The following is a 16,858-nucleotide window of genomic DNA, read 5'->3' as shown; positions in this document are numbered from 1 at the left end:
GGCGCTTACGACTCATGGCCCCTTTTGAATCTTGATGTACTCTATAAGTAGTCTGTAGCTCATTTGTAATTTCGTCGCTTATCATATGAGTATGTTATAACTATGTTACGTTGGCTGTGTTGACTTTACTATTAATTTAAAGTTGAACGCTTCTTATGGCTGTTTTCTAAAATATGAAGCAATTTCATGTTACGATCAATTCTGATATATCGCTGTAATAAAAAATTTAATCTTTGAAATGATATATCGCTGTAATAAAAAATTTAATCTTTGAAATTTTGAATAGGAACTCCTTAAATCTTCAAATCCTGGGCCCTTACATGATTTTTTCGCTGCTCATGTCAAAACATATTTCATCATTAAATTTTAGAAACATTCAATATACATCCCTATGTACATGTGTATTCTTTTCAATTTTTGAAATTTAAAGAGTTAAATTCTGATTATTATTTTTGTAAATGGGGCCATTTCCGAGGAAACACCGGATATATATCCGATATTTTCTCTGTAACATTCCTGCGCAGTCCGCGCCAGCAACAGAAAAAAACGCTTCTCTCGCTCCCCTTGGGCGTTGACTTGCGAGTCGCCAGCGTGAGTGGCCCACGCCCTACACAGCCTCCGGTGGCCATCGAGATTAGCCAGCTCCCCTCCGATTCCCCGCGGCCATGCTCCCCCATCTGGTGCTGGTGGCGAGGCTTCGAGTTCCTGCCACAGTTTGCAGTAGCGTATCCTTGTCGAGGTAACTAGCTTACACCGCAACCTGATTCATCGAATGCTTCAAATTTTGATCCATATCCATGTGTTGAAGTTGTATGTTCCAGCATGATTTCGCTATGCATTGCTACGCACCAGGTGCCCTAACTCGGGCTCAATCGAATTCCTAGCGTTTTTAGCTGTGAAATAGTGAATTGCAGGTTCGAATAGTTTGTGCTTGTTCGTATTAGCAACTGAGAATTCATCATGCTTCGTCGTGTTTTTTGTGATTTAACATTGGAAGAGATGTCTTCCATTTGCTTTTAGATGCTCCTGAGCAGAACTTTGGTATGCATGTAGCAGGATATTCTGCCGGAGAGAAGTGACAGAAAATACAGATCCGGGTAATCTTTTTAGCTTTACACTAGTTAAATGCCCGCGCGTTGCTACGGGCAATAAATAAGGACTCATATAGAGCTAGTCTAGCATATTTTTTATCCCACACATCTATTTATAATACATGCATTTGTCTCCACTGCATTCGTCTGCCTCCCCTCTCACTCTCCTTCCCTCCGCTCCTCCTTAAGATCTAGCCCACCGATGCGCACTCACCTACACCGAAAACCTCTCCAACACCCCTACGGACGAGACCGACAAAAAGGACGTGATCCGAGGAGCAACGAAGGAGTCCGTCCAACAAGCCTGAGCATGCCGCCATCAAGGAAGAGGCCCACATGGTGGACATCATCATCGTGGACTCCCTGTCCGCCGCCAAATTTGTGGCATGGCGTTGGGCGGAGCACAAGCAGCACGAGAACCATGCAATGACTCAAGCCTCCCTTCTACACCAACTATAGTTCCCACAATGACACATGTTTTACTACTATTCCTCTTTGTTGCAACACTACCCACTATCTGAGTGAATTCTGACAGAAAGTGTCGGGTTATATTCTACAGATAAAGATTGATTTGAAAAAGGTACTTACCAAAATTTATTCTACAACAAGCCCCTTGATTTTTATTTTCTACACTTTCTAAAGCTCGTAGAGAGAACCGGAGAAGTCCTTGCGGCGACGATGTCATGGGTGTGATCACTCGGTGCAACCAACTCCATCAAATAGATCTAGGATATTTCATAAATTAGAAAAATAATAAAACTTTCTTATAGTAAACTGAGAAAGCAACATATAAAAAATGAAGTAGATATAGTATGACTAATTTACTATTCCTTCCGTCCAGAAATACTTGTCAGAAAAATGCATAAAAATAAATGTATCTAAAACTAAAATACATCTAGATACATCAATTCTTCCGACGAGTATTTCCGGACGGAGGGAGTACTACATTGATAAATTAGGACTATTATTTTTGAACTTATAAGAAGATTTTTAAATGCATTATTATATAATTGGCTTACACTCTCGTCATTCATATTGCAAGATCAAAGAAGCATACCATTTACAAACGAGGACCATGTGCCTCCGGAAGCACATACATGCTCCTGATCACAGGCTTAAAAATAACTTTCCAATACCAATAATTCTTTGCATCCACGATACTCTGAGTCTACAATTGCAAATAGAAGTCAGTTCAGACGAAAGCAAATGCCCACAAATCCTCAAGCTATACAAGAATTGCAAATAAAAGTCAGTTCGGGCCTTGCCTGTGTGAGAGATGAAGCTAATGTGGTCATCATATACAGACCGCCCAACGACGGAGAGGCCAACGTAATGCTGCGTGCTTACGATCCTAGCACAGCCAATCAGCCTTGGTGGTGCCGGCGAAGTCGGCTATGCCCACGACCCGAATTAATGTCTCCAGGATCTCGCAAACCTGGAAGAGAGGACGATGCGCGCACAACAGCAGATCGACAAGGATTGGTGGTGGGGCGACAGATCTGCCAGTGACAGTAGATGAGACAACCATGGAGGTCGTTCGTTATGGCCAGGGATGTTGCTCATGGTGGATGGCGGTTCCAATTCCAACCGTACCAATGCTCTCCTTTCCTATCTTCGTCGCCACACCACCGCCTCCACACCTCACCCCAGCTCCCTCTGCATCTCACGTTCTTCCCCACCGTGCGAGATTCCTTCACTTCCAAATTTTCTTCGTCGCCGCCTTGGCTACTCCCAACGGCGAGGCCTCCCGACTCCCTCCAATTCCACCGCAACGACCTCACCATCCTTTCTCCTCCACTCTCATCATGAGCGCTGCCCCCCGTCGCTCATGGTCTTCCACATGCCGATGACCTCCGCAGTGGCTCAGCAAACGGCCGGATTCGCACGCGGCAGGGAGTGGGAGTAGCGTGGTAGACGACGTAGTCAGCCGTGGGCATGGTTAGGGTTTGGCCCGATTAAAGAGGATTTGTGTTTTTACCCGGTGGGCCGTCAGGGGATCGAGAAAACCCTGTGAAACAGGGGGTACGTGCGTAGGAAAAAAAGGGCAGCGGGAGGGAAGTGCGCACGACGTGGGGATGGGAAGTCGGACGAAGGGACAACGTAAGACCGGAGACGGAACAGTACATTTCTTTTAGATAGTAGAGATATTGCTCCGGTTTGCAGAAGAACATCCACATTTGGAAGTGGCAATTTCGATATCCTGTTATAGCTTTTTTCAGGCAGTCTTTCTGATTGATCTTTGAAATCTTTACTCTTAATGGAGCAGTTGGTAGTCTCGCTTCCAGGTTTTTTTTCGTCCCACCACTTTCGTCCGGTTTTTTTTCGTAGGTTAACCGTCGTAGATTTTTTTCGATGCTGCTTTCTTATTCACCGGTTTATTTACCCATCAGCTCTTTCCTTGCAAATCAGCACTTTCCAAACGTGCACGTAATCACGGATCTAAATTTACTAACTTATCCAAATCAACCGATACCTTCCATTATTGCAAATTTCTTTAGGAAACAAATAATAGATTTTAAGGAAACAAATAAAAGATTTTAAAGACGCATCATACTTTACTAACAATCACTAAAAATCAAATCTAAATTAATTAACCTTACTTTAAATCACTCAATCACTTTAATTAGAAAACATTTTCTTTCCTAACTGCAGTTGGTAGTCTCGCTTTCAGGTTTTTTTTCGTCCCACCACTTTCGTCCGGTTTTTTTCGTAGGTTAACCGTCGTAGATTTTTTTCGATGCTGGTTTCTTATTCACCGGTTTATTTACCCCTCAGCTCTTTACTTGCAAATCAGCACTTTCCAAACATGCACGCAATCACGGATCTAAATTTACTAACTTATCCAAATCAACCGATACCTTCCATTATTGCAAATTTCTTTAGGAAACAAATAATATATTTTAAGGAAACAAATAAAAGATTTTAAAGACGCATCATACTTTACTAACAATCACTAAAAATCAAATCTAAATTAATTAACTTTACCTTAAATCACTCAATCACTTTAATTAGAAAACATTTTCTTTCCTAACTGCACCCCGCTTAGTGTGCACATAACAATCCGAAGTAATTAGAGTCACATGATTGAATCCATTTATTTAGAGTGACATGATTGAATTCATTTATTAACAATAATCCTCATCAAAAGTGCGTTTAGCAATTTTAGAGGGCGGACCAAAACTCTGTCATCCGCTCGCCCGTGTTTGTTTAGGTATAGGAAAAAATGGCATAATATATGGAAACAACACGACCGGGGAGGCGGCGCAATCTTCGGGGATAGGGGATCGGAGGAGAAGGATTGGCCTGGCAGCATGATCGGGGTGCTTCCCCGCGGCCGCGGCCGTCCTCGCGATGCCACCTACCCGAAATCAACGCTGCTCCCTGTCGTCAGCCGAGGCGACGCCGCCTGCCCTCCTACCCACGGTCCGCTACCGCGTGCAGCTACGGCGGGAGGAGAAGCGACGGGGCCGAGGTCCTTCATGTGTTCCGGGATGGAGGCCATGATTTCGTCGAGGTCGTTGCTGCCTCCTACACTCAGGGTGTGTCACCGAGATCGAGGCGAGCATGAGGAGCTGTGGCCACCGCCATGGTCACCCCATCGCAGGGGATGGAGCACGCCGTCGGCCTACAGCTTGTGGAGATCACTGTTGCTCTTCAGGTCGCGTGGTGACCGGATCTTGCCGATGTGTCCCTCCCCAACGACCTCCTCTTCGCCCGGTTGGCCGGCATGGATCTCACCACTGCTGCCCTCAACTTCTCTGTCTCGAGCTCGACGGTCAGCCACCATGGATCCCCCAGCTGGAGGGTCACGTGAACCAGCCGTCCTCCCATGCTGCAGCGGCGAGAAGGTGACATGGCTCTCCGTACACGAAGAGTGGAGTTCAGTCAAGTACTTATATACTTGGCCTCTACTGCTGATCCATGTACATGGAGAAGAACAGACAACCGCTCATTCATGCTTCGTTCCACTCCTTTGCGCTACATTACTGGAGGTGACATTTTCCTATCTCTCTATGTTGTAACAAGCCTGCTGCCTGCATAGTTAATGGATTTTTTATCTAAATTTATCGCTGCTTAGTGCTTTGTTGCAATTGTTCACCCAAGATTCTTATATATAATCTGAGCGTATGTAGGCATACTTAGCTTTGCTATTCCATTTTTTTGGCGCATAGAAATAAGAGTATTGTCCAGGTTAGGTATTCAATTGAGTATGGTATTTGGATTGCTATCAGAATGTCTTTTCTATGCATGTGATTTCTCACATCTGGTTATAATATTTGTGAAGACGTGCATTGCACGTGCACTTGGAAGCGGGCCCGTGGCCCGCGCTGGACGGCGCCGACGCCGACCCGAGCCACCTCGTCCGCGTATTCTTGGAGCTGTGGCTGGTCGATTTACATGAAATTAATTCCCCCGGTTCTGGTGGCAAATATAATACACATAATCCATATTGTTATGCACTAACGTGTATGTGTGAAATAGATGAATTATGGTCCCGTACCCAATAAGATAGATATGCGTGTGTGTTAGAGAGAGAGGGAGAGGGGGATAGAGAGTGAGGAAGAGGGAGGAAGAGTGTGTGTGTGTGTGTGTGAGGATTTGATGGTAAAAAAGATCGTCAATGTCGTAATATTGAACTCTTAAAATTAATGTGACCCCGTTGCAACGCACGGACGTTCTTCTAGTACTCTTAAGACATCACCTACGAAGCTAAAATTTCAGACATTGCATAGTTCTATAGGATACAGAATGCATGATATGCTATATGTCACAGATACATCTCTCAAGTTGTAGCATACGTGTCCAGGACTCCATTAGACATGCACACATGTCCATGATACACCAATATTTAAAGAGTAATTTCAGAATGGATCACTTAGGCTTCATCTTCCTGATGCTACCCAGCTAATTGACAGGTCCACATTAGAACCGACTTGGCTAATGGTGCTTGAACTTACACGTGATTCTTCCAGTGCTAGAGCGTCCTTTAGCTGAGCCACCACCATACTCATTGTTGGCCTCTCACTGGACACCTCTCTTGTGCAAAGCAGGGCCATGTCCACAACCTTCCAAATAGAACTGAAGTCATATTGACAGTGAAGTCTTCGATCAACAATTGCCTCAATATCGCCCATGATAACCTTCTCCTTTACACGCTGCACAATATGCACAGGGGTCGGCAAGATTGGAGGTTCACCTGTGACAATCTCTAGTAAAACCACTCCAAAGCTGAAGACATCACTGCTTGTGGTGAGCCTGCCGCTAACACAGTACCTAGAAAAGAGCAGTTGGGCCAATGTGCCTGGTTAGTTCGTTCTGTGAAAACTATTTGAATTTTATGAAGTTAAGTAGAAAATGAAGCAATGCACACATAGGCCAACAATGCCTGGTTAGCAGGATTCATATGCAATCACCCTTTGCTGTGCAGCTGCAATCTACTTCTAGTTTAGGCACCAAATATGCACAATAGTATGTATGTTTTTCTTTTTCATTTAATGTACCATTTATCGGATTTTCCACATTTTTGTTACTCATAACATTCAATGAGTCTGAACTTAGATATTTCATACACAGCTATAGTAAATCGCGAGGCACAACTAATTCTGCTGGGAACTTCTAATATTAATTTGGTGTTTAAATCGAAGACGCTTACATATGCATGGGTTCATTACAAAGGCCTGATTGCCTAATATGGGGCCTTTATTTTAATAAAAAATAATATAATTCAATGCACCTTTTTTTATAGTGAAGTGTTTTTTACTTCCTAATAACTTTATACATGATTCTAAGAGAATAGGTATGAAAACAAACTCTGGATCGATGTAGCCTAGAGTTCCTGCAGCTGTCACAGATATGTGACTTTGTGCCACATTGATGTATGACTTGGACAATCCAAAATCTGAGATCTTAGCAACCATGTCATGTCCTAGAAGAATGTTGTGCGCCTTCAAGTCTCTATGAATTATTGGTAATACGCATCCCGTGTGCAAGTAGTCCAAACCTATGTAAGATAATACATGTTATCATATATTGCTTGTGCATTTAACTGGCAAAATCAAGAAATGCAGTGTTTCCTCCAAAGTACACCTTGGGCAGCTTCAAGTGCAATCCGTGCTCGATCACGCCATCCCAGTGTCTGAACAATTGCATTTCTGCCTGAAGTATCACAATTGAAGTTGTAAAAGCTAACAATTTATCCGGATGCGGTCGCAAAGTGAGTAACACAAGATGCATTTAATGAAGGCTTAAAATCATGTAAATAGTTTTGTACATTGCATGATCTCTAAAGAACAATGATACATAGTACTACTAATCATAGTTTTTTTCTTTAGGAAAGGGATTTCGCAAGGAAGTCCGGGATTATAATTTTGGAATTTGCAAATTACGAACCTTGTATGTTATCATAAAGACTTCCATTAGGCATGTACTCATAAATTAGAGCTAAATGGTCCTTGTCAGTGCAGTAGCCAACCAGCACAACGAGATACCTATGGTGCACGGTTGTTAAGCTCCCAACCTACAAAATAAAATAAAATAAATTTAGAGTCTGAGACCCTGCAGAAGTGTTTTTAGTTCTGAAAGTCAGTTTCAAAATGATATTATGGAAGTGATGGAATCGTTATCCCTTTCGCCTGGCAAGTTACAATATTGGATATGCATTTATTAGTTCCACCTGTTATTTATCTTACCTAATGATCTACAAACTTCATATACCCATAATTTCACAAATCTTTTCAGTATACTACGAATAACATGAGAAATCCTTGGACAATTGAATCTATATTCTGCTTGGAATGCATACTTATAAAAATTGCCTGTCATACTCTATAGATTCAAATTAAATACCTCAGCTAAAAACTCTTCCATCCCTTTTCCTGTTGCTGATGTTGGAGAATGCATCTTGACAGCAACCTGGGTACCATCTTTTAATTGGCCATGGAAGACAGGTCCATAACCTCCTTCACCAATGCATGCGGAAAAATTGTTTGTTATTGCAACCAACTCCGCATATGTGAATTCACGGCTGTCGGATGTGTGTATATGACCTTTACAGTTTTCTTGACTTTTGGGACCTGGCAGATCAACACATCCCAGTAGCACACTTGGAACTGAATCTTGATAAATCATTTGTTGCAGCAAAGGAAAAAAGTCGAAATCATTAGAACTCGTATCTTGAAATAAACCAAATTTGTAAGAATTAACAGGACATATATCTACCTTGCTTTCTGCAGAAACAAAACACTGTCAATGTACATGCCAGCAATGCCATTATCACCACAGGTACTGCTACGACAGTTATGAGGACGGTGTTTTCCTTATGTGGTGATTTTCCATTGCATGGATCTCCATTTATGGTGTCATACCTAAAATTACATTAAAAAATTGCTCTAATGAATTGGATGAAGGCATATATGGATGTTCCAGAGGTTGATATACTAGACATCAGAGTAAAAATAAACACTTAATATGTTGCTTTTTATTTCACCCTAAATCTGTAGATGTTGCATTCCAATTCTTACAAGTCGGCCTCAAGGAGGTCTGCTTTAAAATTGTATCAGCATCTATGGAGCAAAATCAAAGAGAAGAAAGAGATCCAAACCTTAAAGTAAGTGAGCGTGCCATGCATAAAGCTTCAGGAATTGGACCATCAAGATGATTCCATGATAGATCGCTGCAGAAAAAAAAGACAACAAATCATCCCCAATCAATCTATATGACTGTCTTGTTTCATAAACTGCCAAAGCATAGGACTTACAGGACACGAAGGGACAATAAGTTTGTCAAAGAATCGGGCACTGGTCCATTTAAATTATTGAATGACAAATTCCTGAAATAGATTTTGAAAACATACCACTTACTGACAGAATTTCGAGCTATTAACTAAGAAAACAAACTTTTATAAAATTATACTCACAAGTATTGGAGTGATTTCAAAAAAGAAAATTGTTCAGATATTGCACCTTGCAAATCACTGTTGGACATGTCCCTGAAAAAATGATGTACTATGTTAGTGCTACTATGTTGGAAAAACAATAATTAATCCGCTGGATGATTTAGAGTTAGGGTTTAAATCTGGATAATCTCACACACTTGGAACCAAAATTCAGTGCCAGCTTTATTAATTCGAAAGTAGTATGAAAAAATTAGCCAAAGACTTACAAAGTTTTTACTCTTGATGTCACTCCATCACTTCTACATGTCAATCCAATCCATGTATATTTTTCGGGTAAACATGGGTCACCCATCCAGTTCTTCTCGACTTGGTATTCACTTTTGATATTCATCATTGCTTCAACTAAGAGAATAAAAATGATAGAACAAAGCATGAAATTAGCATACTACAATAGTATAATTAGGGACAACCCTATTAACCTTATGAACTGAAAAAAAGTTATTAATTTGCAATGCATACTACAATCTGGTATTCCTATGTGAGTTATCTGTGATGTTTCTCCTTTTTTTCTTCAGTTTAAGGATTTCTTCACCTATTCAGATTTCAGAATTAAAACCAGTCTGAAATTACAATGAATACACATGATGTGTGAAGTATTAGCAGTATATATGATTTTTGTATGAAGTACACATGAAATGCCATAGGCATTTGCATATTTGGAGATGGTGCTGGTTGTAACCCCTTGAAAGAAGGGCTACAGGGTCCTGATTAAAGTAATTGATAAACTTGGAAACTGTTAGGGGCAAATGCAATTACTATTCCCGAGTAGAGATACATGTCCCCATCCTTTACCAAATAGCATCAGAAAAGTTGTGAATGAACGCATGAAGTACATATAGTTATGTGCAGCTAGTTAGGATGGAAAATCATTTGCAATGAAGAGAAACAAGTGAGAAGTTCAAGAAGCTGAATGTTGCAGAGGTATCTTATACAAAAGTGCAAAGATTTAGTGTAAGTACCAAATCAGCATGAAAATTCAGAAAATTACTAGCCTTATACATTTAGTGTTTCAAGTTTACGTTTATTCAACATAATCTACATAAAGAGTAGAAAAGGTAAGAAAATTATGACAAGTTATAAATAAAAAGGATAGGAAAATTAAATAAAAGTTAGATGTGTTCTGAGCAAACTTGTCTTGTCTTCTAACGCACTGTTAATCTGAAGTTTAATTTTAAAGAATGGCACCACAACCATGAACTACATCTAGAACTTATTTGCAAGAAAGTAAGTGTTGATCCGATACCTAGCCAAAAGTTGCTTTGTGCCCAAAATTGGCTTTTGTACTGGATACCTGCCATGTTCGTGTTTGCACAAATGATTTCACGTCTCAATATTTGGAATGGTGTGAAGTGTATTATTTGTAGGACCCTATGGTGAACCAGACATTATCCTAAATTTGTTGCCTTTTTTTATTCAGCGTAAGGGTCTTAGTTGTTTCTCTTTGCATCTTTGTATTTATCATTTTCTCTTAACACATGTGAAAATGGCAAACCATGACTTCACAATTATGCAGAGAACTCTTCTCCGTTGGCTGGAACCAAGGGAGATCGGAATGTGGACGTACCATCTTGTGTATCGGTTGCAGTATCATCATGCTGGATGAGGTAGTATATCTCGTATGCACTTAGTATGGGAGGGAGCACAGAGGTGTTGGTAGCGATGATGCAGACATTGTAGAAACCGCTGGCATCAGTGACTATAGTGGTGGCAGTTGTATAGTCTGCAAAGAGATAGACTGGGCTGACTGGCCGATTATTTGCCTCCCACAGGAAGCCATTGTAGTATATATCAAATTCCCGTTTGTGTTGATTCTGGAAATCAGTATAATACAAATTGAGGTAGTACCCAGGCGGTGCCATGGCCAGCCAGGCAGAAGGAACTGTCCACGACAAGTTGAGAGGGATGGAGGTGGTAGGCGAGGTGACGGCAGTTTGGAGCACTCTAATTGGTACCTCAACTTCATCAGTTAAATAATGTTTAATTTCACTTGTTGTCGATAGATTCAGCCACCGTGAGGTACCGTTTGATGGCCACCACAAACGATCGTAGGGATCATCCGGATACCTGCAAAGGTAACAACTGAGTTAATATGCTTGTGTATATCTTTATGTGTTTATGTAAATTGTTATGTTTTCACTAGTTATGAAGTAGCAACTTTGTACTTATTTTCTTGTTGTACACTATTTCTGCAATTGATGCGAACCACACTTCCTAAAAGTTTGTATGTAAACTGTGTTTAGTGGTTTTGTATATGCTAATGTTTCATCACCGAGTAAACTGCATGCAGGTTAGTAAACTTTATCAAATTCTTTGCCTGGATTGTAAGCTCAAGATATACATTTTTGATAATATGATCCCCAGAGTTATACAAATGAGCTAACAGGTGTGTTAATCTTATTCAGCATGCCCATATATTGAATTTTTGCTCAATCTAAGTCTCCTCTAACCACTTGATTGTCACGTAAAAGAAATCAGCGGAGAATTATTGTTGTTAGTAGATATGAATGAAAGACCCAAGTAATACAATGTTTAGAAAGATATAGTGCAGTTCACTGTTCTTCGTCTTATTTACAGGTATTTGTTACTTTTATATTGCCTCTGTACCAAAATGTAAGACATTTTTTTGGTTTTGCATAGGGCATTGAAAAACATCTTATATTTTGTTACAGAGGGAGTAGTTAATAGAAAATACACTATATTACTCTCTGAACTTAATTACCTGACTAGGCTGCTTGCACCAAGGCTACGCCGTTCCTGGAGCGCGATGGACTGATTTTGCAAGGCTACTGGGTACAATGAGCTCTTCATCTGCCTCATCTCCAGTGACGACACAAAGGCAGTCCCACTGCCAATGTCTATCAAGCAAACGGATATTGAGCTTACCTCAGCCACAAAGATTGCCTCCGCGACGTACATCGTTGTAGTGCTGCTGACGCTGATCCGGTCCCAGAAATGGAGCCCCATGTAGAGATCAAACACCAGTGGCAACCTGACGAGGTCACGCTCCTTACCATCATAATTCCCGTGCAAGAACGTTGCTCTCACGAGGTACTTGAGGCCTGTCGTGGCAGGAGACAAGGTGTAGCAGTTCCGGCCTCCATTGGGAAAGCTTCTGAGGTTCAAACTTGACCTGAGCAGTTCAAGAGCATTGTATTCTACAGAGATGTTGTGGTTCTCTCCGGTGTTTATGTACCCATCGTCTGAAGTGTAGTTGAAACATGTTTTCTCGTCCAGGTAGCTGGATCCACCTGGAAGCCCGCAGTCTATGCTGATGAATCCTTCGTCTGCACGGATGGGGAAACATGTTAGGTAAAAATCAATGGTACGCGGGTGGAGCAAGAAATGGATCAAATCTCGGGCTGTAGTGAGCTGAGCCCTGTTTCCTTGTGATTATTTTTGTACTTTCTCAGGAGGCTTTGGTGAACTTTTCATTTTTCTAACTTCTGTATAAAATCTTTCGAATACATACATTGTGAATTGCTAGAAGTCGATAAATGAATTAGATGTTAGAATACATATTGGGTTTAAAGATAGTGATAAGGAGATATAGATCGAATAGATTTAAACAATGTATATCTTGTCTTATACTCCAAGCCTCTACCCCTTGTGTATTATATATATACCCCATATAAAGGTCGGATCACAACAACATAGAACACCATAATATTCAGTCATCTCATATTTTATAATTATATTTAAGTTAGAGAATAGGAGTTAGAGATAGGATTGGTTTAAACCATGTACGGCTTGTCCCCTACTTCAAGTCTCTCTCGCATATTGTACTCTATATATATCCCACACCTGGGTTAGATCAATACAACAACAACACAATATTCTTCCATCCAATACTTCCACATGGTATCAGAGCGGTTTGTCCAACGACGCCGATCCTAGAACCTTCCACCATTTCCGCAGCTTGCCGCCCCCGGGGAGATAAATCTCCTCTCTCCGGGGGCGCGGCACCCGATCAATCAAAGATTAGATCGGTCACGTAGTTTTGGATCCATTTTTTCGAGTTCACAATCAATAGATCAATTCCTTAGTTAGATTCGATCAATTCTTTTTAGCCACAAAATAAAATCCCTAAATCTACCCTCAAAATTCCGGTGAAAATCAAGCTTTGGTTGGTCTACACAACGGCGGGGCATGTTGCCGACCATGGGGGACGCAGTCACCGATAGACTGCGGCTTCTCAGGCGGAGACGGCGCACCGGCGAGCAGCAGCGAATGACACGCACGTTCACAGGTGGGTGTAGCTCCCGTAGAGATTTCCATCGTGTACGAGACTATGAGTACGCGGATCTCACAACAGTGATCAAGATCACGCCCGTTTGGATCACGGGAGGGCGGACTCTCGCACGCGGATCTCCGGGCCGACACCTCCAGTACGCGGCTCGACATGTCTGTAGCTCCATCAACCCGCACGACCTCCAGGGGCGGCCTCGCACGCACACGCGCCGTAAGCAGCAGCAATTCCAGCCTTCCAGGTACAGGACGAGTCACTCCCAGTAATTCATCATGCAGATGCGCCATCAAGCTTCACATACATGCACGGCACGACCAAGTGTGTGCTGATGGATATGAGCATGCTACGATCGAGCTCCAACCAGATAGCATCGGCATCGAGCTTCTTCCGGACCCGACTCCATGCGTCTTCAGCTTCATCGACCTGTCCAGCATCAGCATCTCACGCACGCGGCGTCAATCTGCAACAGTTCCTGCGGCACATCTACTCCAACATGGAGGGGTGCAGCCAGCCGAACACATCTACACCGAGCCGACTTGCTGCAACTGCATCGACATCACCAATCTGACACATCGATCTACACCGAGCGTTCTGCATCAATATTCGACGACCCGAGCCGAACTACATCAACCAGTACGACTACGCCAGGCTATGAGCCAAAATACTTCTTCATCACGGCGCGACATCGACAGTTCGTCGCCGCGGAGGGACGCCTTCTAGCAACGCATCATCGTCGACATGCCGCTGCGACGTCATCGCCGACACTTCATCACCAAGGTTTTCATCAACGTCGTCTTCACCAACATCTTCATCAACACACCGCCGCCGCCTCGTCCACAAGATGGGCACCCAGCGTCCTTTGATAGACTTTTCTGCAAGATGCGACCTCGACGAAGGCAATGACCGCGTCACGATGATGGCATCGACCGCGTCATCCACGACGGCACAACTGCATCGACATGGCGTCAATATAGTGACGACCCCAACACGGCCAACGGTTCTGACAAAACCGATATGTGCTCGATGGGTTTCCTCTGGTCTTGGCAAAACCGGTGGACTCATCGCCGACGGCACCCTCTGATATCCGCAAGGTGCATCGTCCACGACTGCAGCTCCGTCATCTATAACATCGCGCAATTTTTTGCGCCTCCGGCTTTGTGCGGCTTCATCATCCACGGCTATCTCGACCACGGCTACATCACATGATCGGCTACCTCAACATTGACATTAATGGCTACGTCTACAGCAACTCATCGGCAACAACTCCAGTCAACAGCGTCCGTGTCGTCACTAGCGTTCACGCCACTCCCGCTGTGACTGCGGGAGGGAATAGAGGAGAAGGCAGGAAGGAACCAGAAGGGGACGCAGTCACCGCCCTAGGTGCCGACCCATCAGAGACGCAGTTGATGATGGCGCGGCGGAGAAGACGACGAAAGCACAAGAGTTCAAATTCAGTCGTCATCGTCTGCTTCACTCACGCTACGACTGAGGGGGAATGTTAGAAGTATAATTATGTTTAAGTTAGAGAATAGGAGTTAGAGATAGGATTGGTTTAAACCATGTACGACTTGTCCCCTACTCCAAATCTCTCTCACATATTGTACTCTATATATATCCCACACCTGGGTCAGATCAATACAACAACAACACAATATTCTTCCATCCAATACTTTTCACATTAGACTATGATTTATTGAGCTGAATATATCTCACAAGTCCCGACAAAAAGGTCTGACATGAGATTGTAATGGTTATCAATTTAGTGTTGAATTAAAGTATGCCAGAGGGAGATAGTGTGCTTCAGGGTGGAGTCCATGGCAATGCAGTTATAGGGAGGTCTTGTCGGACCAAGTGGTTCTGTCCCAGGCGCCGACTAGATTGTTTTCATTCAAGAGAAGATTCAGACCCAATTGTGATTACCCCTCAAAAAAAATTGTGATCTTTCATCTCTGTTAGGGGTCCTCTCATGGACTTAAGTGTAATTTTCCATTATATTGGGTCAAGTTTGTAATTTGTACTGCCCATCGCTTTGATCTAAACCTGATCATACCTTGGGACGGGTCGGGCTTAACAAAGCAGCGGACGGTACAAGTGTGGGCACCGAGTCCCTTGCGTGCTTTTATTTTTGGCTTTTGATTTTCAAACTTTTATATCTTTCAAACGTAAAGTCCAAATTAAGTTCTATTTGCATATTCGTGTTTATTGTGATGAGTGCTTTCAAATAAAATCCATTTTGAATATGTTTTGATGAATTTTGAAAATAAATGTTAAGTTTCAACTTCTAAAACTTAGTATGCACGATTGATAAAATCATGATTTTCGTGGCTACGGCCGACAAAAAAGTACCTTAAAATTTTATCTATGAAACTTAGTAAAAATGAGCGAGAAAATTACAAGTTTCAGTTGAAACTCATAAGTTTCAATGATTGAAACTTGAAACTTATTACGCTCTTGTGAGGGGCCCAACTACTTCATAAATTGCGAGGCAACTGGGCGCCCCAACACGTTGATGAGACCGCTGCCTCCCGAGTCGCTCGTGGCGACTCCAGAGGCCCCACGCCGCCACCACCAAACCAACCGCCCACCACCGCTGCCTTCCCTAGCCGTCGCCGGAGGATGTCGCCAGGCTAAGCCCTGTGTGATGGACGGCGGCGGCGGGGCCTTGCTTGGCCTGCTCTCACGCCTGCAGGCTTCCTCCCTCTCCCCAAGATCCAAAAGTTTCATCACAGTGCGCCGCCTCGATCTGCTCGGCTCCTGCCGACGCTCATCGCCGCTTGCCCCGATGGGCTCCACCGGTCTCCCTCGTCCTTCCTCGACCTCCATCCGACTGGGCCGGGAGCGCAGCTTCGACCTGCTCTACCGCGGCCGGTCCTCGCCACCGCTCGCCGTGCTGGCATCCAACGGGCTCCCTCGACCGCCCTCGACCTCGCCTGCTGCGCTCCGCCTTCACCGCAGCTCTCCAGCGCCTCGACTCCATGCCTCTACTCCACGCCCTCGAGCGCTGAGCTATGCGCCTCAGCTCTGGATCCACATCCGCTGCTCCGGGATACAACCTTCCCCTCTCACGCATGGCCTGCACCAGCGTGGCTTGGCTCCATGCCGGGTCTTGCTCCTCCATGCCCCGACCAGCTCCTGCCTCGCTCCATCTCGTACTGTCGCGCGACATCCACTTCCATCGTGCCCGTCGGCGTCCTCCACCATTTAGATCCGGCCAGTGCTCGCCACTCTCAACCTGCACCACCATCCTCCACGTCGACCCTCCTCTGCTACAGGCCAGTGTCCCACGGCTGCGGGATCCATCGCCCCGCCTTGTTCAGGTCTTGGTCTGCCTGCTCGTCCAGCCTGGGTGGTGCGGGGTGGCCGCCCGACCTCCTTTGCTCTGCTTCATCCCCAGTGCTAGCGTTGATTCTGATGCTTGGGCGAGGCTGGAGTATCTACGCCGGCTGGCAGTGCCTTTGAGGTCAGGTGCTTACTCCCGGAGAAATCCTACTCTGTATGAGTGACCACGGCGGCTGCCCTTTCCGTCGTAATCCTCCCCGGAGGCGTGGTTTGGGAGATGCATCTCCT

General features: G+C 43.8%; 1 protein-coding gene across 1 annotated transcript in view; it reads right to left on the bottom strand.

Annotated features, from left to right (window-relative positions):
* Positions 1 to 5,834: 5,834 nt before the first annotated feature.
* LOC119297293 (senescence-induced receptor-like serine/threonine-protein kinase) overlaps positions 5,835 to 16,858 on the bottom strand; it is a 13,156-nt gene continuing 2,132 nt past the window's right edge. Inside the window, exons 2-13 of the mRNA XM_037575141.1 lie at positions 11,765 to 12,329; positions 10,610 to 11,109; positions 9,252 to 9,387; positions 9,007 to 9,078; positions 8,848 to 8,919; positions 8,692 to 8,763; positions 8,295 to 8,455; positions 7,938 to 8,164; positions 7,482 to 7,608; positions 7,179 to 7,247; positions 6,903 to 7,092; positions 5,835 to 6,365 (exon numbers count right to left, since the gene is read on the bottom strand). Coding sequence (XP_037431038.1) covers positions 5,975 to 6,365; positions 6,903 to 7,092; positions 7,179 to 7,247; positions 7,482 to 7,608; positions 7,938 to 8,164; positions 8,295 to 8,455; positions 8,692 to 8,763; positions 8,848 to 8,919; positions 9,007 to 9,078; positions 9,252 to 9,387; positions 10,610 to 11,109; positions 11,765 to 12,329 — 2,582 coding nt within the window. The 3' untranslated portion in view covers positions 5,835 to 5,974. The remainder of the gene's footprint in view (positions 6,366 to 6,902; positions 7,093 to 7,178; positions 7,248 to 7,481; positions 7,609 to 7,937; positions 8,165 to 8,294; positions 8,456 to 8,691; positions 8,764 to 8,847; positions 8,920 to 9,006; positions 9,079 to 9,251; positions 9,388 to 10,609; positions 11,110 to 11,764; positions 12,330 to 16,858) is intronic.

This window comes from Triticum dicoccoides, chromosome 5A, assembly GCF_002162155.2.
Source record: "Triticum dicoccoides isolate Atlit2015 ecotype Zavitan chromosome 5A, WEW_v2.0, whole genome shotgun sequence".
In the NCBI taxonomy this organism is placed as follows: Eukaryota; Viridiplantae; Streptophyta; class Magnoliopsida; order Poales; family Poaceae; genus Triticum; species Triticum dicoccoides.
This window is presented reverse-complemented; position numbering and strand designations above follow the sequence as displayed.